At 44.6% G+C, this 23,025-nt stretch overlaps 1 protein-coding gene across 9 annotated transcripts; it reads left to right on the top strand.

The window, feature by feature from the left end:
- The first annotated feature begins 3,903 nt into the window (after nucleotides 1–3,903).
- LOC110530637 (ETS-related transcription factor Elf-1) lies at nucleotides 3,904–22,983 on the top strand. 9 transcript variants are annotated; one of them, XM_090182671.1, is made up of 10 exons: nucleotides 4,003–4,249; nucleotides 4,351–4,430; nucleotides 4,909–6,772; nucleotides 9,894–10,532; nucleotides 11,087–11,207; nucleotides 13,421–13,531; nucleotides 13,990–14,145; nucleotides 14,343–14,411; nucleotides 20,232–20,424; nucleotides 20,528–22,983. In XM_090182671.1, exons 4-10 carry the CDS (start codon nucleotides 10,461–10,463, stop codon nucleotides 21,192–21,194), a joined length of 1,389 nt encoding a protein of 462 aa, XP_090038797.1. In that variant the 5' UTR covers nucleotides 4,003–4,249; nucleotides 4,351–4,430; nucleotides 4,909–6,772; nucleotides 9,894–10,460; the 3' UTR covers nucleotides 21,195–22,983. The 9 variants fall into 9 exon arrangements, with proteins under 9 accessions (XP_021469524.2, XP_021469527.2, XP_090038796.1 ...); XM_090182670.1 differs by lacking the exon at nucleotides 4,351–4,430 and having other exon boundaries at nucleotides 3,968–4,249; XM_090182672.1 differs by lacking the exon at nucleotides 4,909–6,772.
- The last annotated feature ends 42 nt before the right edge of the window (nucleotides 22,984–23,025 follow it).

The following is a 23,025-nucleotide window of genomic DNA, read 5'->3' as shown; positions in this document are numbered from 1 at the left end:
CTATTGAGCATGGTAGCAGACTGTATTAACACCCCTATTTGCTAGATATTTAACCAAAGCCTAAAGGAGTGTGTGCCCACAGGTGTGGAAGGAAGCTAAAGTAATTCCAATGTCTAAAGATATCTCTCGTCAACCATCAACCAGGATGGTTGATGGTTGACGAAACTAATCAACGAGTCTAATCAACCGCCTAACCATGTTTGACAAAATACAATGCTATTTTCAGAGAACAAGTTAACTACTGACTTTCGGCCCATTCCTCCATGCAGATCTCCTCTAGAGCAGTGATGTTTTGGGGCTGTTGCTGGGCAACACGGACTTTCAACTCCCTCCAAAGATTTTCTATGGGGTTGAGATCTGGAGACTGGCTAGGCCACTCCAGGACCTTGAAATGCTTCTTACGAAGCCACTCCTTCGTTGCCCGGGCGGTGTGTTTGGGATCATTGTCATGCTGAAAGACCCAGCCATGTTTCCTCTTCAATGCCCTTGCTGATGGAAGGAGGTTTTCACTTAAAATCTCACGATACATGGCCCCATTCATTCTTTCCTTTACACGGATCAGTCGTCCTGGTCCCTTTGCAGAAAAACAGGTCATTCACAAGGTTCCCCCGTGTGGTTCTGGGATTTTTGCTCACCATTCTTGTGATCATTTTGACCCCACGGGGTGAGATCTTGCGTGGAGCCCCAGATCGAGGGAGATTATCAGTTATCTTGTATGTCTTCCATTTCCTAATAATTGCTCCCACAGTTGATTTCTTCAAACCAAGCTGCTTACCTATTGCAGATTCAGTCTTCCCAGCCTGGTGCAGGTCTACAATTTTGTTTCTGGTGTCCTTTGACAGCTCTTTGGTCTTGGCCATGGTGGAGTTTGGAGTGTGACTATTTGAGGTTGTGGACAGGTGTCTTTTATACTGATAACAAGTTCAAACAGGTGCCATTAATACAAGTAACGAGTGGAGGACAGAGGAGCCTCTTAAAGAAGAAGTTACAGGTCTGTGAGAGCCAGGAATCTTGCTTGTTTGTAGGTGACCAAATACTTATTTTCCACCATAATTTGCAAATAAATTCATTAAAAATCCTACAATGTGATTTTCTGGATTTTATTTCTCATTTTGTCTGTCATAGTTGAAGTGTACCTATGATGAAAATGAATTGCCACTGAAACTCTAAATAGGGAGATACAGTCAGTATCACAAAGGGTGATTAATAGTAAACTGGTCTTAAATACATCTACAACTAAAAGCATTGTACATGGTTCAAAACATTCTCTAAGACCTAAACCTCAACTGGAGTTGTGTATATAGGGTGTGACCATTGATGAAGTTGAGGAAGCTAAACTCCTAAGTATAACATTGGATGATGAAGTTGAGGAAGCTAAACTCCTAAGTATAACATTGGATGGTCAATTATCATGTTCAAATCATATTGACAAAGTTGTTATGAAGATTGGGAGGTGTATGTCTGTTATAAAAAGATGCTCATCGTTTATGAGACAAAAATCAACTGTACTAGTTAAGGCTCTGGTCTTGTCCCATTTTGATTACTGTCTGTAATATGGTCAAGCGCTGCAAAGAAGGACCTATCAAAGCTGCAGCTGCAGCTGGCTCAAAACAGAGCAGCACGCTTTGTCCTTAACCACACATACAGAAGTAACATCAACAACATGCAGGCCAGTCTTTCCTGGTTGATGAGAGATTAACTGTTTTTCTTCTAGCTTTCATGAGAAATATTACTGTGATGTCTGCATAATCATTTTAAATGCAGCTCAGACACCCATACATACTCCACAAGACCTTGCCACCAGGGTTATCCTTACAGTCTCAAAGTCCAAAACCAATTCACGGCAATGCACAGTATTGTACAGAGCCATGATCGCATGAGACTCTCTTCCATTTCCTATTACTCAATCAAACAGCAAAATGACATTTAAAAAACATCTCATGGAATGGTGGGGACTATGTGGACTAGAGTTGTGAGTGGAGCTGGAGCAGAGCGAGGGGCAGAGTGCGCCTAATTTGTAGTTTCCACAACTAAGGAATCATTGTGGAATCTGAAAAGACATGTATCCCGAAAGCATGATGATGCACTTACTACGTGCACATGCTAAAAGAAAGGAACGAGGTGGGTAAGATAACTAAGGTTGTCATTGTAGCAAAGTATTTATGAACAAAAAATAAAATCTCTGAAACATTTCATTCATTTTTGTTCTATTATCTATATAATAGGCCATAATAGATTTTGGCCCAGTTGTGGAAACTCCCACATTCAAGGAGCTTTCTGTTTAAATTGGGTCATTTTGCCTAAATACTTTTAGGACAACCTATAGATTTTTTTTAAAAACAACTCTGCATCTCTGCCCAGTCTGGCCAAAATGGTGTTTATCATCCCCAGTGGCCCTGCAAGTGTGGAGAGGATGTTCTCTGCTGCTGACCGGCTCTCCAGGCACCATCGCATGAGCCTGAAGCCACAGACTGGCCAAACTCATGATTCTAAAAATGAATTCAAATGCACTAATAACACATTTTTCATTTAATTTGTATTTAATTTGAAGTAATTCACAGCCTATATGCACAATTTATATAGACTATAATGACGATACATTGAAATGTTTAAATGCTGAGCACTTTATGTCCCTTCCAGCCTGTTGTGTTGCACTCGCAAATGCTTCACAATTCATTCATTTATAGCCTAAATAATACATTTTTGCACCTTCTTAGGCTCCCTGTCTGGTTCTTGACCTATTTATGCTGTTTAATATGACAAGTAGCCTACTTGAAATGATATGTGCTTCTTACATTCACCTTTTCAAGTTTATTCAAATACTTTTCATTCAAATCATGTGGTTTGGTTCCAATACCTCAAAACCAAATGGTAGCAGTGCAGTTGTCCAAGAAGTCATAGAAATAAATGGCTGTTGGTTAAATTGTCATTTGAATGAATGGAGCGGCAGTTTTTTCCTGTGAGCAGGGAGCGGTTTTCAGCGGAGCTGTTGGAAAGGACGTGGGGAGCGGAGCGCGACCACTGCTCCATGAGCAAGGAGCAGGATTTCCAACCACTCAACTCCGCTAACATACTCTGATGTGGGCACACACACACAAAGAGACACACTGTAACACACACATTATTTGTGTTGTTGTATTGTTTGTATATACTGCAGTTGTATTTGACATTTGTATGACTGTCCTTGTCTATTAGTGTATCAGTGTTTTGTTACTCATGTTTTGTGTTTTTTGTTGACCCCAGGAATAGTTAATGCTTCTCAGGAGAGAAGAATGCTCCCTACAGGCCACAGGGAATAGTTGTTTTAGCATGTGTTGGCATTCCATTTAGAGCGATTAGGGACCTGCTTGAAGCCGGATATTAGCACGTTGGATAAATACAAACCAGGTTTCTGTACATTGCAGTTAACCAAGTTCCAGTCATGTCAGATCAGTGATTACATTATAGACGGGAAGAAGGAAGGATAGGCCTATATTGAATTATGCATGAATGTATTAGCAGTTCTACACTCCAGTACGAAAAAAAAGAAATGTATGCACTCACCACTGGATTAGACCGTCAGCTAAATTACTAAAATGTCAAATGTAATAGTCACTAGCGCTCCCTATTGGCCGTGTTTATGTAATTGAGAAACGCTGTTGTTTATCTCGCATACATACCTGGCCCTGAGCGTGCATGCATGTGAGTGTGTACTACATGGTATTGTTGCTCTGCCCTCTGGAGATTTGCAAAGACCGTCGTATACCTGTGTTTACCTTAGATCAGGGTTTCCCAACCCCCCCCAACTAATCATCAAGCTTTGATCATTTGAATCAACTGTGCAGTGTTTGCGCAAAAAAACAAAACGTGCACCTCTTGGGGTCCCGAGGACCGATTTTGGGAAACGCTGCCTTAGATCATTGCTGACAATGGTCGCCAGCGGTTACCTCTACTTCAGGACAGGTGGCCAATAAGAATTCACTGTGGGAGGGGCCCTTAGGGGAAAGAGGAAGCAGCGCTGTTGTTTGCGGAGAAGGATGAAGCCACCCTCTGGATACTGATCTGAGGTCGGCTTTCTATTTCCCCCCTAATGGTTACTGTGAGGGTTTGAGGACTTTAAGCTGAACCTATATCTGTGCGAAAATGCATTCTCTTACTGGAGTTAGTTTTTTGTCACAGGAGGGGTAAAAAACAGTTTCCTGTTCTCAGCTTTGTCCGTATTGTACCAGCCAGCTGCTACAGACAGCACAGCAGTAACGTACAACACAAGGTAAGCGCACTGCTCCTATCGCAGAGCAGAAGCGATAAAAGACGAATTTACAAAGATAATGCTATTATGTTAATAATAGGAGGTGGGTCTGTGTCGTACAGGGGTGTCAAACTCATTCCACGGACTGCCGAGTGCCAGCGCGTTTTTGGTTTTTCCTTCCAGTTAAGACGTAGACAACCAGGTGAGGGGAGTTCCTTACTAATTAGTGACCTTAATCAATCAAGTACAAGGGTGGAGCGGAACCCGCAGACATTCGGCGCTCGGTGGAGTGAGTTTGACACATGTGGTGTAGTAGATTGAGGCTGAAGTGAAAGTGAAAGTGTTTAGTGCTCTACATTTGAGCATAGCAGAACCCCCAAAACTGAGGTTGTGCGTTTGGCATGTGTTATTGAGAATACATACATATCTTATCTTGTATCTGTTTGTTTAGCTTTAGAGTACTTACATAAACTATCCAGGCACCTGTGACTTTGTAGTATACACATATATATTGAACAAAAATATAAATGCAACAATTTCATTGATTTTACTGAGTTACAGTTATGAGGAAATCAGTCAATTGACAAATTCATTATGCCCTAATATATGGATTTCACATGACTGGGAATACAGATATGTGTAACAGTATAGCTTCCGTCCCTCTCCTCGCCTCGAACCAGGGATCCTCTGCACACATCAACAACTGACACCCACAAAGCATCGTTACCCATCGTGCCACAAAAGCATCGGCCTTTGCAGAGCAAGGGGAACAACTACTTCAAGGTCTCAGAGCGAGTGAAGTCACCGATTGAAACGCTATTATCGCACACCACCGCTAACTAGCTAGCCATTACACATCGGTTACATATGCATATGTTGGTCACAGATACCTTAACAAAAAATGGGCCTCACAATGGGCCTCAAGATCTTGTCACTGTATTTTTGTGCATTTAAATTGCCATAGATAAAATGCAACTGTGTTTGTTTTCTGTAACTTTTGCCTGCCCATATCATAATCCCAATGCCACCATGGGGCCAATTCCACCTCTGTTCACAACATTGACAGGCGGCTAATGGTAGAGAAATGAACATTCAATTCTCTGGCAACAGCTCTGGTGGACATTCCTGCAGTCAGCATTCCAATTGTACTCTCCCTCAACTTGACATCTGTGGCATTGTGTTGTGTAACAAAACTGCACATATTAAAGTGGCCTTTTATTGTCCCCAGCACAAGGTGCACCTGTGTAATGATCATGCTGTTTAATTAGCTTCTTGATATGCCACACCTGTCAGGTGTATGGATTATCTTGGTAAACATGGATGTAAACAAATTTGTGCACAACATTTAAGAGAAATAAGGTTTTTGTGCATATGGAACATTTCTGGGATCATTTACTTTCAGCTCATGAAACATGGAACCAACACTTTAAATGTTGCGTTTAAATTTTTGTTCAGTGTATATGCGAGCGAGCAAACACACACACTCACACAGGGCCACACATACGTACACACAAGTCATACACAGAAAGGGGGGTGCGATTTTAAGCTCACAAAAACACACAGCTGTGTTATTCAGAATCGCCTCATAATTCCTCCATGTTAGATTGGCCAGGCCAAGTCACCCTGGGCAACAGGGGAAGCTTATCAGCTCCTCACCCTATTCCCCTACCAGCCTGGCCTAATTCACAATGCTCTTTGTACACACACACACACACAAAGGACAGCGAGTGTGTTATGGAGCTTATCACTGTCCCTAAGGGTCTGGCAGCAACTTCACAGGATCAGATCACATGACTGAAGCCACAGACACCAACACATGTGATGGATGAACCTTCTAGATGGACTGTGTCATGTCCCAAATATTCTTAAAAACCTCCTCTCGTCACCATTGTCCATGGAAACAAGGAGTCATTTAACAATATTGGGAAATATACAGGACACAGAGAACATGGGGAAGCGTTAGCGATAACCCAACATTCAAAACAACCACAATACAAGATGGCAGCCTGGCAGACGTACAATGGAACATTTCTCTCCGTGGTGACAGCTGTTCCAGCGTTGTTTGGCTCCCTCCCGCTCTCTCAGGAGGAAGTGGAGCCCACAGAATGGGTTGTGCTTCCTGTGCGATAACAGCCTCAGTCGCATCTTGCTCTCTCAGCCGTCACATGCACGCGCACGCGCACACACACACTATGGAAGAAACAACACAAAGAGCAACATATCTACTGAACAGGCAAAACAGAAAATACTGGCATTCAAAATGCATCGGCATGAATATAGCATGCATGATGTCTGACCTGTGAGCAGCTCTCAGGCTGTCTCATGGAAAGTCTCTCTCTCTCTAAGGGGTTTAAGGATAGAGTGGGAGGAGCTCAGGTAAACAGAGGCGTGTGGCACAACAACTGTCGTCATGGTGCATGTTACCTGTACGTGGTTGTTTACCTACTGTGTGTGAGAAAGAGAGGTCATGGTAGGCCAGAAACAGCAAAACAGGATTTTCTGGTGCTAACAACAGTCAGTAACTGCCTGAAGAGTGGAGGACAGGTGAGTAAAAGAGTGGAGAGAAAATGTGAGTGACTGAGTGAACAAATAGAGAGGTGGAGGAGAGAGGGGAAAACCTAGAAGGTAAAGGAGCATGTGTGTATGTTATCCTATCTAACATTTAGTTTTTTTTATTTCACCTTTATTTAACCAGGTCGGCCAGTTGAGAACAAGTTCTCATTTACAACTGTGACCTGGCCAAGATAAAGCAAAGCAGTGCGACACAAACAACAACACAGAGTTACACATGGAATAAACAAACGTACAGTCAACAACACAATAGAAAAGTCTATATACAGTCTATATAACGTGACAACAAGGACAAGGCCTTAAACACAGAGAGGACAGGGCTGGGTTGCTGTTGGGGGTTGATTGTTTCAGTCACGTGATGATGGTGTTGGGTCAATCGACGTAAAGAGTGCGTTTTGTGTCCCTTTGATATTTTAGAAGTTGTGCACCAATATTGCATTTTAAAAGCTTATTCAATGAAGTGCCCATTGAAATAAACCACATGGAAAATTCAATACATCTGTTTTTTGATATGAATGAAGACTTGTTAAAGCGTCCCTCTGTGACTTCTAGGAAGATTTAAATCCATTTAAACCCCAAAATGTGTCCTCGTTTTCACCACCATTGTAAAGCCCTAGTTATTTTGTTGCTTTGACAAAGTGTCAAGAAATGTTTTTATTTCGTGTGATTAGTGTGATCTATTTACGTCTGTTCCTCATTTTAATGTCAACCCTGCTTTGGTGACTCATTTAAAAAAAATAAATCTAAAGAAACATTGAACATCTAATTGTCAAATCATAGTGGAAAAGCAGGTTTTGTGGTGGAAAAGCGAGCAAGTCAATCACACTGTAACAAGCCAACCGTGTAGTTTTTTTGTGTTTAAAAAATAAATAATATAAAGCTTGCATTCAATTGCCCCACCCTGTTGTACACAACAAACTTCCATTTCCTCTGTCACAGGGGGATTTATGGCTGATTTAAAGAGCCACTGAACATGCCGATTGACACGCGTTTTTCTGTTGATCATTAGAAAAACAAGATTTCAGTCTTGGAAGTGTGTTTCTTGACCGATTCCGCGTGTGGTTAATGATGTTTGTCTCACATGAGACACTAGACATGGAAGCTTATTTCACATCCTCAAAACTCCCAGAATGAATCTAAAATAACTCAAGACATCTGTCATTTTAATGTTTTAGTTGCTCAATTTTACTAAGAGGTTTGGTGTAGTATTTAACAAGTTAGAAAATGCGTGATGTCTTATGTAAACAAAGTCAGAGCTGTTGGGGAGGTCTGTCTCAATAGCTATATTTCCACAACCTTGTCCAGTGATAATTATTTTTTTTTGTCGACATTTAGAAAGTTTGCATAGAAAATAAATGCAACAATTATCTGCTAGGGTGAGTTTCCATTGATCTATCCTGTGTCTATGAAAACAGCTGGACATCACACCTTAAAAAATTTTTTTTTTTGCAAAAACCTACAGTGTAGAATAAAAATGTAGTGGTGGAAGTGTTTCCATTACCCATTTAGGTAAATTGTGCATTAATAAATTGGCGACGGCATAAAATGATGCCCCCCCACCTATCCGTTTTTTGTCTCATGTAGCCCGCGAAAGCCAGCATGGATAAAATGCAATAATTTACTAATATTTTCCATATTCTAATAATTATCATGTACCAACATATCGCCACGGTCCATGCCTTGCTGAAACTTGCATTCCTGTAGATCTGATATAATTGGATGGTGAAACTTCCAAGCCAACCAGATAAGCAAGGCCAAGCATTTCAGGCATTCTTGCACATCAGGACAATCCCTGTTCTGCAAAGAAACATACATTTTTTATTTGGCAAGCAGTAGGCATTTAGCATTAAATGTGGAGTGGAGCTTATTGTTACGTGATTAGCATATTTTCAAAAGTATTCGGCAATCATAATTTATTTTTTAAATAGTTTCCACCATCATTTGTTGCAATAAACAAAGTTAGACAAAATAAAAATCAACCCCTGTTGAACGATACAATTTTTGTAGATCTTTAACCTCTTACCTCTTAAGATGGGAAAAAGTTGAACATGTGCTCTTTTATGACGGACAGAATGTTAAAATTAGGTCAAATAAAAGTTGTTTTTTTTACACTACCCAAAAGTACTCAATTGGTGGAACTACAGTACCCTGTTACAATGATGTAGGAGTGATAGGCGAAGATGTAGGTTTTTCAGTCTTGTTTCTTATTGATGCCTGTTAGTGATGCCTGTTAGTAACGCAACAAATCCCTTATGACTGTTTGTCTAGAAAATGTACATTACAGTCTGTGTCGGGGTGTGAAGAAATCCTAATAAGATTAAACAGCCGTCAAAAACACAGGCACTCATTACCTAGCACTTTTTGTGATTCCTTCTCTCTGTAGTAATGTAACCCTGTGTCTGTCTGTTCGCTCTGTGCTTATCTCTCATATGAACTATTCCAAACACATTCCAGACGTGCCTGCCCTGACCAGAGGGAAAGCACCATATCTCCGAATGAGGAGTTTCCCCTCCCTTCAAACTGACACACACACACACACACACACACGTCAGGGTGACCTGGCACAGTGTATGTATGATACACACCCTAATGCAGAAGTCCATTGTCCGACCTGAGCATTAGGTTCTCTGAGCAGGCGCAGTTGCTCTTTTTTGCCTCCTCCCACCCCTCCCCCATACACACACACAAACACACTCATGACGCAGTCCGGAAGCTTCTTTCCTGTTGCTGGTTTGGTCTCTTTAGAAAGGGAGATAAGAAAGCAGTGCGTGTGAGAGCTGAGAGAAAGAGAGCAGAAGGTCTGTGTGGCATAATAGTGTGATAAGAGGGATATGAATATAAACAGTTGCTTGTTATAAGAGGCCTTGGCTCAGTTTGACAGAGGACAGTGTTTTTGCCCCTCACTAACAGACTGAACCCACAGACTGTTGTTCTGCCAGCGGAGTTTATAGAGCCCTGATCATGTGATTCTGTTCACTGTCTGCACTTTGATCAGAAAGAGTGTGGCTTATGTAGTCTACAAGTAGAGTTATCATAGCTTGAAGAGACTTATCTAATGTAATCTCTTTCTCTTCTCCCTCCCTCCCACCACCAGTCTCTCTCTGTTCCCTTTTCTCAGGTTGAGACCACAGGACCGTTGGTGGCCTCCACTTCTTCATTGAAGGTAGAAACTTAGAAAGAGAGAAGGAAACAAGTAATTGATTCTCCCTGCAACTTCTCTGTCTCTGCTCCTGTTCAACATCTCATCTATGGAACATCTACTGAGGACTCCTGCAGGATTTTACCTCAACAATTTAACCAACTAGCCAAGCCAACACTCACTCTTCTGAGAGGTCAAGCCACTGTGCTGGAGTGAGGAACGAGTTACTAGCCAGCTATTTATCTGAAGTTACTTTCATTTAGACAGTTTAGTCACTGTGCTGTTCAGGCATGCAGTTAAGAGTGACTCATCCTCAGGAGGACCTGTGAGAAACAGACAGGGGGAAGCTTTTGATACGACTCGCTCTGCTCAGGAACTTCTGGAACACAGAACCTGTGATTTGACACCTGTAACTTCGATTTGGTGCTCTGGAACTTAGAACTTGTTGTGTGAAACTGTTGGACATCTGATGTGGAATGCTGGGATGATGACATCGTAGACCTGTTATTGGAGTATTCTGGGATGTCTTCCATGCTGCAGCAGACGGAACTCATCTTTGAGTTTGCCAGCGACCACGTGAACAATGGACTACAGGTGGGAACGACCGTGTGTGTGTGTGTGTGTGTGTGTGTGTGTGTGTGTGTTTGCACACCAACAGATAAAACATCAAGCCTCTTTTAAAATCACACGTCAGTGTAGAACCACTTGGGAAATGAAATATCAAAGTGCAGACAAGCTGTATTGAATCAGAGATAGAATCTACATGTAGAGTAGCCAAGGATAACATGAGGATAACGTCAGACATAGTTATTGAAAGATCAGCACCAATTTACATTGGGAACATACTGACCTATTTCAAATAGGAACAGTGAAAGTAGTCCTCTCACTCACACAACTCTTAAGTTAAAACCCTAAAGTCTAGCCTCACTGTATGTCAGTGTACAACCTCTGCCAAGATTTCAGAACCTCATGGCACAGATGTTAGTACCCTTCCAATTTAACTGCAGAGTTGCTGGTTCAAGCCTTACCTTGGCTGCTGTCTTACAATATCAAACATTAGATATTGGAAATGATTAAATAAAGCATTGGCTCAAATGTAAAATAACTAAATTGAAGTGAATGACAGATCATTTGTCCCTGTGTTGCAGCTGGATGAGCACTTGGCCTATCCTGCAGTGATAGTGGAGCAGATCCCACAATCCCACCTGCTCTCCTACACAGGCCTGGCCTGTGAGCAGACACACACAGAAGACCACCTGCTAACAACAGGTAACAACAAACACGCACGGTCTAATAAAGGCAATCTGGGGTTGAGCAGCTTGGCCTTCTTGGCATTGTCAACAGCACCTGTAGACAGAAACAGACACATTGACGTAGTAGATTAGGAGTGTTACGTTTGGGTAAGATGTTAGGGTAAGGGGTCTGACTAACAGGTAGGGGTTTTCTGTATAGCTGGGGGGTGTAGGCTCCGAGGCTTCATTCAGCTCCTGAGAGAAAATGTCAGTGCATAACAGGAGGGTGATATGTACATCCTAAACTGTGCTGGGCAAAACAATTCATGATACAGACTTTGTGCAGTCAGTCAGTACATTCAGGTGGTTAGCCGGTTAGCTTGCTATGGTAGAAAGGTTAGCTAGCACACTAACTACTTCGACTAAGATGCTATCTGCTGTGTTTATAGCACATATCCTTACTGGAGTGTAACAACTGAGCAGTTTCAGTATAAAATACTGTAGTTTAGTACTGTGGCTAACTTAGCGTCGATATAACGAGGCATAATGCAGTGTCTTTTCTGTTCACAGGAAATATCACTTCTGTGACCCTGATATCACTTTCCACCCTGTTAGTTTGTTGCAATTCTCCATTTAAGAAAACAACCCCTTTGCTACAATACCCCACACTTTCTCAATGTGGTGTCATCTGTACTTAACTTTACTATTTATATTTTTGACAACTTTTACTTTTTACTCCACTACATTCCTAATGAAAATATGTACTTTTTACACCCATACATTTTCCCTGACACCAAGAAGTACTCGTTACAGTTAGAATGCTCAGGCAGGACAGAATTATTGTCCAATTCATTCACCTATCAATATAACGCATAGTCATTCCAACTACCTATGATCCGGCGGACTCACTAATCACAAAACTGTGTTTCTAAATGATGCCTGAGTGTTGGCGTGTGCCTTTCTGGTTTGCTTAAAATAAGGAATTTTACTTTTACTCAAGTATGACAATTAAGCACTTTTTTCACCACTCTACTTAAGTACATTTTTAAAACCAGATACTTTTAAACTTTACTCAGTAGTATTTTACTAGGTAACTTTTACTTTTAGTTGCACCATTTTCTATTTGGCTGTCTTTACTTTTACTCAAGTATGAGAATTGAGTACCCTTTCCACCACTGTCCATCTTTCCATGTTTCATGTTGTTAGTCTTTATGTCCCATTCATGTCCACCCTGTTAGGCTAAACTATAGAGAAAATTAACCACTTTTCAAAATGTTAAAATATGTTTGATAGAGAAGTTAAAGTCCTGTTCAAGTGTTCACCATTATGCTAGCTCAATCTTGCTGACTCACAGAGCTATGGCTAATTTAGGCTCCAAATTTCCACCCTGTTATGATTATACACCTAACAGTTTGGAAAATGCACACAAAGTGCCTGAAAGTCAAATGTCCTTTTTCTGATAGAATACATTTTTTATTTTATATTTCAACTTTCCCCCCCAAAAGTTATGAGGTCCAAAAGGCACGTCAAGGAAGGAATGACCCAGATATCTCTACTCATTTTGGTGAGGGGGCTGTAAACAAAGATCATAAAGCTGGCTGACCACATCCGTACTGTGGCTTTCACACTTGAACCAATCAGAGAAGTTGGCAAATCCAGGAAGTGAAACAAAATACATGTCTTGTGGCTACTGCAGCTTTGACAAAGTTGCTTATCATGTTGCTAGCTATCTGGAGTAAACAGTTTGTGAAACTAATTATTTAGTAGTGAGGCTGTTAATGCAAGTAAATGTGTAGCCAATAGGTTTTGTAGCTTCACTTGTCTACTTTCTAGCATGTTAGCTAACTTTAGTTCAATCGTTCAGCCATGGCCTGTTACAACATTATTATGGCCATCTCAGTTTAAGCTTGATTTTGCTAGCTAGCGAATATACAGTTAGACTTTTGTTGTGATAGAAAGCAGTGGAGGCTGCTAAGGGGAGGAAGGCTCATAATGGCTCAAACTGCGCAAATGGAATGGCATCATACACATAGAAACCATCCATGTGTTTGGTGTATTTGATACCATTCCGCACCAGGTATGCTAGCTAACAGTGTAGAAGCTAGATAGCCCTCTTGTTTACTCCCACTGTCCCATCACTAGGGATAGGCCCACAGACAGAGCCATGATGTCATGCTGACACATTACCCCGCCTCACTCTCTACATATCTTCCCTTTATCCCAACCTCTCTCCTATCTCTCCGTCTCCAGTGGAGGACAGTGAGAGTGGAGATGAGGAAACCATGGAAACACTGGTGGCAGCTGAGACTCTCCTCAACATGGACTCCCCTGACTCCCTCTCTCTGGACCAACAGCACTACAGTGAGACACACACACACACACACACACACACACACACACACACAGAGATAGTTTAAGTTAGTAGCTCAGGGAGTAACTTGTCTTGACTCTAACTCAGTCTTTGCGTAAACAAATCTAACTGGGTTTGGAGCTTGTCTACCATCACAATGGCCACGTTCGGTTGCCAAACATTGTTGAACGTTGCAGATCAGAGCTGATATGATCCCTTATTATGCATGTCAGAGGGGCATGTTATTCTACATAGCCTATTTCTATCGGGAATGTTCCAAAACATTGCATCCTGCTGAACGCATCTCAGGTTTCTTTGTATCACTCCCTAGTGCAAACAAGCATCTATATTTCTGCTCTGCTTGGAGCAGATGCATTCATCCTGTTCTCATATATAATCAAATGTTCTCCTTGTAGACTCATTTATTACACTGTAACCCCTAACAGTGTGTTTGTCTCCTCCCCTCTAGCCCAGCTGTACGTCCCTGCCCTGGGTGATGTCATCACGTCACCCGTTACCCACCAGTTGACGGTGTCAGCGGAAGGCCTTGTGGGAGCTCTGGGCCAGCCCCAGTGGGTCACACTGCAGAGGGAGACTGTTGCTGAGCAACCAAAGAAGAAGAGAGGTTAGATTGTCATTATCTGGCCATGCTTTCAAACTATAAATTGTAATCATAACCACAACAACCTTAGCTCGTATGCCTGCTCATCATTTTTGACAATACAACTTTTTCTTTCTCACCTGGCCATTTATGGACTACTGTCATTTTGACAATGCCAAAATGTCATTGTGACATAACAACTACTCTGTTATGCATTTTAGCTAAGAAATCCAAAAGGCCTGAATCCCCCACACCGGACATCACATTCAAGAGGGGCAAATACAGCAAAGGTACACACCAATGGCTGTATATGATCAATCACGTTACACCATTAATTTCTATGTGAAGACTCATTAGTGCATTTGAAGCCAAGGAAGTCGGTTAAGATGGTGTCTTATGGCTACATAACGGTTATTGCTATTTGGTATCCTTGGGACGTCCCTACCACATTGAAGTTGACATTTTTAAAATGGTAAGGTTTATGGTTAGGTAGGGGTAGGGGTTAGGGTTTAGGATAGGGAGGTCCCAAGGACCCCGGATAGCACTAACTGATGCATAACATACGCTCTTATTGAGTATCTCAAGTTGAAGACTAACTGGGGTACTTCTACTTTATGTGATTTTAAAATAATCTGGTCTTGTAGAAGCAATTATTGGTTCCAAGATTGTCTTAAAAATATATATATTTACACAAAGAATGACCATGTAGATACCTATTTTCCCATTCACTATAAAGGGGATCGATCCTGTTTTCTGCAAACAATGCATGCAGTGTCATGTATTGTCATGTTGTGTCTTTCTGTCCTTTCCTTTCACCCTGTCTCCCTCTGCTGGTCGTATTAGGTTACCTTTTCTCCCCCGCTTTCCCCCAGCTGTTCCTTGTCTCCTCCTGACTACCTCGTCACCCCGTTTCCCACCTGTTCCCTTTTTCCCTCTGATTAGTCCCCTATATCTCTCTCTGTTTTTGTTCCTGTCCTTGTCGGATTCTTGTTTGTTGTGTTTCATGCCTGAGCCAGACTATCGTCATGTTTGCTGTAACCTTGTCCTGTCCTGTCGGAATCTGCCGGTCTATCTGAGCCTACCTATGTTTGGTAATTAAAGAAGCTCTGTTTAAGTTAATTCGCTTTTGGGTCCTCATTCACGCACCGTAACAGAAGAATCCGACCAAGAATGGACCCAGCGACTTCGGATCCTCTCCACTCAGCCGTCGAGATCCAGGGAGCGATGCTAGGCAGACACGAGCAGGAATTGTCTGCTGCTCGACATGCCGTTGAGACCCTGGCCACCCAAGTCTCCAACCTCACAGAACAGGTTCACCATCTCCGCCTCGATCCACCGGCCACTTCCAGGGCTTTCGAATCTCCGGAGCCCAGAATCAATAACCCGCCGTGTTACTCTGGGGAGCCCACTGAATGCCGCTCGTTCCTCACCCAGTGTGATATTGTGTTTTCTCTCCAGCCCAACACTTACGCCAGGAGCACTGCTCGTGTCGCCTACGTCATATCTCTCCTTACTGGACGGGCTCGTGAGTGGGGCACGGCAATCTGGGAGGCAAGGGCTGAGTGTACTAACCAGTATCAGGACTTTAAGGAGGAGATGATACGGGTTTTTGATCGATCTGTTTTTGGGGAGGAGGCTTCCAGGGCCCTGGCTTCCCTATGTCAAGGCAATCGATCCATAACAGACTACTCTATTGAGTTTCGCACTCTTGCTGCCTCCAGTGGCTGGAACGAGCCGGCTTTGCTCGCTCGTCTTCTGGAGGGTCTCCGCGCAGAGGTAAAGGATGAGATTCTCTCCCGGGAGGTTCCTTCCAGCGTGGATTCCTTGATTGAACTCGCTATTCGCATTGAGCGACGGGTTGATCTTCGTCACCGAGCTCGTGGAAAGGAGCTCGCGTTCTCCGTTGCCCCCCTCTCCGCATCACTACCATCTTCCTCTGCCGGCTCGGGAGCTGAGCCTATGCAGCTGGGAGGTATCCGCATCTCGACTAAGGAGAGGGAACGGAGAATCACCAACCGCCTCTGTCTCTATTGCGGTTCTGCTGGTCATTTTGTCACTTCATGTCCAGTAAAAGCCAGAGCTCATCAGTAAGCGGAGGGCTACTGGTGAGCGCTACTACTCCTGTCTCTCCTTCAAGATCCTGCACTACCTTGTCGGTCCATCTACGCTGGACCGGTTCGTCAGCTTCCTGCAGTGCCTTAATAGACTCTGGGGCGGAGGGCTGTTTTATGGACGAGACCTGGGCTCGGGAACATGACATTCCTCTCAGACAGTTAAGGGAGTCCACGGCCTTGTTCGCCCTGGATGGTAGTCCCCTCCCCAGGATTCAGCGTGAGACGCTACCTTTAACCCTCACTGTTTCTGGTAATCATAGCGAAACCATTTCTTTTTTGATTTTTCGTTCACCTTTTACACCTGTTGTTTTGGGCCATCCCTGGCTAGTTTGTCATAATCCTTCCATTAATTGGTCTAGTAATTCTATCCTCTCCTGGAACGTCTCTTGTCATGTGAAATGTTTAATGTCTGCTATCCCTCCTGTTTCCTCTGTCTCTTCTTCACAGGAGGAGCCTGGTGATTTGACAGGGGTGCCGGAGGAATATCACGATCTGCGCACGGTGTTCAGTCGGTCCAGGGCCACCTCTCTTCCTCCACACCGGTTGTATGATTGTAGTATTGATCTCCTTCCGGGAACCACTCCCCCCCGGGGTAGACTATACTCTCTGTCGGCTCCCGAACGTAAGGCTCTCGAGGATTATTTGTCTGTAGCTCTTGACGCCGGTACCATAGTCCCCTCCTCCTCTCCCGCCGGAGCGGGGTTTTTTTTTGTCAAGAAGAAGGACGGGTCTCTGCGCCCCTGCATAGATTATCGAGGGCTGAATGACATAACAGTTAAGAATCGTTATCCGCTTCCTCTTATGTCTTCAGCCTTCGAGATCCTGCAGGGAGCCAGGTTTTTCACTAAGTTGGACCTTCGTAACGCTTACCATCTCGTGCGCATCAGGGAGGGGGACGAGTGGAAGACGGCGTTTAACACTCCGTTAGGGCACTTTGAATACCGGGTTCTTCCTTTCGGCCTCGCTAACGCTCCAGCTGTCTTTCAGGCATTAGTCAATGATGTCCTGAGAGACATGCTGAACATCTTTGTTTTCGTTTACCTTGACGATATCCTGATTTTTTCACCGTCACTCCAGATTCATCTTCAGCACGTTCGACGTGTCCTCCAGCGCCTTTTAGAGAATTGTCTTTTTGTGAAGGCTGAGAAGTGCACTTTTCATGCCTCCTCCGTCACATTTCTCGGTTCTGTTATTTCCGCTGAAGGCATTAAGATGGATCCCGCTAAGGTCCAAGCTGTCATTGATTGGCCCGCCCCTAAGTCACGCGTCGAGCTGCAGCGCTTTCTCGGCTTCGCAAACTTCTATCGTCGTTTCATCCGTAATTTCGGTCAGGTGGCAGCTCCTCTCACAGCCCTTACTTCTGTCAAGACGTGCTTTAAGTGGTCCGTTTCCGCCCAGGGAGCTTTTGATCTCCTCAAGAATCGTTTTACATCCGCTCCTATCCTTGTTACACCCGACGTCTCTAGACAGTTCGTTGTCGAGGTTGACGCGTCAGAGGTGGGCGTGGGAGCCATTCTTTCTCAGCGCTCCCTCTCTGACGACAAGGTCCACCCATGCGCGTATTTTTCTCATCGCCTGTCCCTGTCGGAACGTAACTATGATGTGGGAAACCGCGAACTGCTCGCCATCCGGTTAGCCCTAGGCGAATGGCGACAGTGGTTGGAGGGGGCGACCGTTCCTTTTGTCGTTTGGACTGACCATAGGAACCTTGAGTACATCCGTTCTGCCAAACAACTTAATGCGCGTCAGGCGCGTTGGGCGCTGTTTTTCGCTCGTTTCGAGTTCGTGATTTCTTATCGTCCGGGCTCTAAGAACACCAAGCCTGATGCTTTATCTCGTCTCTTCAGTTCTTCAGTAGCCTCCACTGACCCCGAGGGGATTCTCCCTGAGGGGCGTGTTGTCGGGTTGACTGTCTGGGGAATTGAGAGGCAGGTAAAGCAAGCGCTCACTCACACTCCGTCGCCGCGCGCTTGTCCTAGGAACCTTCTTTTCGTTCCCGTTCCTACTCGTCTGGCCGTTCTTCAGTGGGCTCACTCTGCCAAGTTAGCCGGCCACCCTGGCGTTCGGGGTACGCTTGCTTCCATTCGCCAGCGTTTTTGGTGGCCCACCCGGGAGCATGACACGCGTCGTTTCGTGGCTGCTTGTTCGGTCTGCGCGCAGACTAAGTCCGGTAACTCCCCTCCTGCCGGCCGTCTCAGGCCGCTTCCCATTCCCTCTCGACCGTGGTCTCACATCGCCTTAGATTTTGTCACCGGACTGCCTTCGTCAGCGGGGAAGACTGTTATTCTTACGGTTGTCGATAGGTTCTCTAAGGCGGCTCATTTCATTCCCCTTGCTAAGCTTCCTTCTGCTAAAGAGACGGCACAAATCATCATCGAGAATGTTTTCAGAATTCATGGCCTTCCGTCAGACGTCGTTTCGGACAGAGGTCCGCAATTCACGTCTCAATTTTGGAGGGAGTTTTGCCGTTTGATTGGGGCTTCCGTCAGTCTCTCTTCCGGCTTTCACCCCCAGTCTAACGGTCAAGCAGAACGGGCCAATCAGACTATTGGTCGCATCTTACGCAGTCTTTCTTTTCGCAACCCTGCGTCTTGGTCAGAGCAGCTCCCCTGGGCAGAATACGCCCACAACTCGCTTCCTTCGTCTGCGACCGGGCTATCTCCTTTTCAGAGTAGCCTCGGGTACCAGCCTCCGCTGTTCTCATCTCAGTTCGCCGAGTCCAGCGTCCCCTCCGCTCAGGCTTTTGTCCAACGTTGCGAGCGCACCTGGAAGAGGGTCAGGTCTGCACTTTGCCGTTATAGGACGCAGACTGTGAGGGCTGCTAATAAGCGTAGAACTAAGAGTCCTAGATATTGTCGCGGTCAGAGAGTTTGGCTCTCCACTCAGAACCTTCCCCTTAAGACGGCTTCTCGCAAGTTGACCCCGCGGTTCATTGGTCCGTTCCGCATTTCTCGGGTCATTAATCCTGTCGCAGTTCGACTTCTTCTTCCGCGATACCTTCGTCGCGTCCACCCGGTCTTCCATGTCTCCTGTATTAAGCCCGTTCTTCGCGCCCCCGCTCGTCTTCCCCCCCCCCCCCCCCATCCTTGTCGAGGGCGCACCCATCTACAGGGTCCGCAGGATTTTGGACATGCGTCCTCGGGGCCGTGGTCACCAGTACCTCGTTGATTGGGAGGGGTACGGTCCTGAGGAGAGGAGTTGGGTTCCCTCTCGGGACGTGCTGGACCGTGCGCTGATCGAGGATTTCCTCCGTTGCCGCCAGGTTTCCTCCTCGAGTGCGCCAGGAGGCGCTCGGTGAGTGGGGGGGTACTGTCATGTATTGTCATGTTGTGTCTTTCTGTCCTTTCCTTTCACCCTGTCTCCCTCTGCTGGTCGTATTAGGTTACCTTTTCTCCCCCGCTTTCCCCCAGCTGTTCCTTGTCTCCTCCTGACTACCTCGTCACCCCGTTTCCCACCTGTTCCCTTTTTCCCTCTGATTAGTCCCCTATATCTCTCTCTGTTTTTGTTCCTGTCCTTGTCGGATTCTTGTTTGTTGTGTTTCATGCCTGAGCCAGACTATCGTCATGTTTGCTGTAACCTTGTCCTGTCCTGTCGGAATCTGCCGGTCTATCTGAGCCTACCTATGTTTGGTAATTAAAGAAGCTCTGTTTAAGTTAATTCGCTTTTGGGTCCTCATTCACGCACCGTAACAGCAGTACCACGGTCGGCCTTGAACTTTGTGGCTTCAATGAGAAGAGGCGGTCGTTTTTAAATTTATCTAGGCAAGTCAGTTAAGAACAAATTCTTAATTACAATGACGGCCTAGGAACAGTGTTCAGGGGCAGAATGACATATTTTTTTATCATTTTGTTTTACCTTGTCAGCTCGGGGATTCGATCTAACAACCTTTCGGTTACTGGCCCAACGCGCTAACCACTAGGCTACCTGCCGTTATCGTCTGGTACATACACACAAACAGACACACCCTCCATCTCACCTCTCCCTCACCTGTTTCAGGTAACACTATGTTCTTGTGGCAGTTCCTGATTGAGCTTCTCCAGGACAGACAGGCCTGCCCACGTTACATCAAATGGACCAATCGGCATGCAGGGATCTTTAAGCTGGTCAACTCCAAGGCTGTGGCCAGACTCTGGGGCAAACACAAGAACAAACCAGACATGAACTATGAGACCATGGGCCGAGCACTCCGGTACGCTGTAGTTACATTAATTACATTACAATAATAATAAGTTACAGTCTGTGTCCCTGCAGGTGTGTGTGTATCAAAGCTGTCCTCTCTCTGTCCCTGACAGGTACTACTACCAGCGTGGGATTCTGAACAAGGTGGAGGGTCAGAGGCTGGTCTACCAGTTTGCCTCTCTGCCCAAAGACATGGTCTTCATCAGCGACGATGAAGACCAGGAGGACCAAGACAATCATGAGGAAGAAGAGGACGATGGCGATGATGGCGTCCCAGATGACCCAGAGGACAGTCTGCCCTACAGCGACCAATCCCTGGACGATTTAGGGTCCTACGAGCATTCTTTCCTTCCCCCTCCCCAGGCTACCAGAGGCTACCATAGGCCCAGACAGACCAGCACAGGTCCAGCAGCAGCCCAGCGGCGCCGACCCGGCCCAAAACCCAAGACCCAACCCCCAGCCTCGTCCTTAGCCCATCGCAGGACAGTCCTCCGGCCACCAGGGGGCAGTCTGATCCAGCAGCAGCATCTGCCTATAGTCTCAGCTGAGATGCTGCGGACCCTGCAGAACGTGCAGTCTTTGCAGCCTGGTCAGCATGGGTCAGTCTTCAGAACTGCTCAGCTGTTGGGGAGTCTGTGTGAGAGACAGGCTGCTAGTGCAGAACAGACCACCAGTCAGATAGTGACTCAACAGTTACAGCCCTTGACCTGCCCTGTCAAGCAGGAGGAGCTAGAGGTTAGGACTGAGGAGGACCCAGACTCAGGACTGATTGTGGAGTAGGATGCCCCGAGACATCTGATCAGTATCAGCCACTGTCCTTGCCCCATAGCCAAGATGACTGCAGAAGACAATGATTTTCAAAGGGAGACTTTAGAGAAAGATGTTGGACAGTTGTGATGTAAATTTGATTTATTTTACAGATGTGACAGACTTGGATGGTCTTTCTCTCACTCTTACATTCCCTTATGTACCAGAGCCATTCTTACAGAGAGTTAACCAAACTGTCTTCCATGTTGGCACCAAACACTCCATGTCGATAACATTCCTAATCGGCATTCTAACAAGAATGTAATTGTCTTAGAACTCTTGATACCAACATGACAGACATTCTAATTGCTGACCAAAGACATGCACTGGATTCTACAGCCTCGCTGCAGAGCATCCTGCACTGCTCTATCTGTGTTCGCAATTCAGCTCCACTGAATGCATGGGAGCTCGTGCACTGTTCCTGTTCTCTCAATGTTCTTTTCTCAGCCATGACCAGTGCTTTGCACTATTAACATGTACCATTTCTTTGTCACCACTCTCTCACCTACCAAAGTGCCTCAAATAATAATTTTCCAGCTTTCACCAAAGACAGTCTTAATCTGTAGCACGCTAGCTACCACATATTGCTCCTTAACATTCTTATTTATGTGTGTGTCACTTGTTGATCTTCAACGTAAACACACTCTCATACTGTCACCCACACCAGTAGAAGACCCACCATCAGTGCTTGAGGTAAACGTGTCCTAGTCGATGTGTTCAGGGAGTACATTCCATAGAGATGGCACATCGCACGGATTGTGGTTCTAGTGTTTGTCGGCAGATCATTCAACGTGCTGTGTTGTAGGGACCACCCGCTGTAGACATCTGACTGCTTACATTTTCCACAGGATTCTACATGTAAAATCGGAAATTACGTTCAGAGATGCTAAGTACTCTCGGCCAGCAAACACTACTGGTGTGTCTGAGCCCTTAACCTTACAGGCTTTTGGTTACATTCATACTTAAGTAGAGAATACAAATAAATACAAATCAAAAGGGATTTTCTGTTTCATTTTTGCAGCGGTACTGTTGGCTTTACTGCATCTTAATCTCAATGTTGACGGGGTGGCTGATGACTATCAATGATGATAACTGAATGATAAAACTTCTCTCACGCTTTTGCTTTTACGAGAGTAAACGTACTTCTGCCAGAGTTGGTAGTTGCCCAATGACCCTGATCTAAGGTTTTCCCTGGTCATAATTTGGGGACGGTAAGCTGATTCTAGATCTGCCACTATGGGCATCTCCTACCTGGAGCCCTTCTGCCAGCAATCTTGTTAGCATTCCTGATATGCTGTAATAGTTATACATGTGCTTTCCTGGACCATATATGGACCATATATGCCTTGATATATATGTGTTTGTGAACATGTGACTTAATACTTTTTCTGTCAGTTGTTTCTCAGGTGCATCTGTGTTTATTTGCTGCACAAACACAGTATATACCATCCCAATTCCCAAATGTACTCATCTATGCAAAGAAGTATGGTGATGTTGCTCCTCAGGCCTAGACTCTGATCTATGGTTAGTTTTGCTGATCCTACAAGGATGGCTTAAATATATCCTAATAAAAAGCACATTTTCCCATGCAATCTTTTCCTTTAATAATATTGCCTTATGCTTCTTTGCTTTTGCTGGAAGTCTCTGATATATTTGTTACTGCTATTGTGTGAGGAACTAATTGTGAAAATATATACAGAAGGAGTTGATGAAATAGGAATTATTAAACTTGTTTTCAAGAAATAAAAGTTTTAATTTTGAATGAATGTTGTTTTTCTCCAATACTATGTCGAGCAACGCTTGA

This window comes from Oncorhynchus mykiss, chromosome 8 (genome assembly GCF_057628025.1).
Source record: "Oncorhynchus mykiss isolate SJ-2025 chromosome 8, ASM5762802v1, whole genome shotgun sequence".
Taxonomy (NCBI): domain Eukaryota; kingdom Metazoa; phylum Chordata; class Actinopteri; order Salmoniformes; family Salmonidae; genus Oncorhynchus; species Oncorhynchus mykiss.
Note: the sequence above shows the minus strand (reverse complement) of the source record. Positions and strands in the feature narration are given on the sequence as shown.

What these genes read in the sequence shown, in the direction of transcription:
- LOC110530637 (XM_021613849.3), top strand. Translation starts at nt 10,461, where the DNA reads ATGTCTTCCATGCTGCAGCAGACGGAACTCATCTTTGAGTTTGCCAGC. An exon ending in ACGTGAACAATGGACTACAG is followed by an intron (nt 10,533 to 11,086) that starts GTGGGAACGACC and finishes CCTGTGTTGCAG; the next exon opens with CTGGATGAGCACTTGGCCTA. An exon ending in GAGGGGCAAATACAGCAAAG is followed by an intron (nt 14,412 to 20,231) that starts GTACACACCAAT and finishes CACCTGTTTCAG; the next exon opens with GTAACACTATGTTCTTGTGG.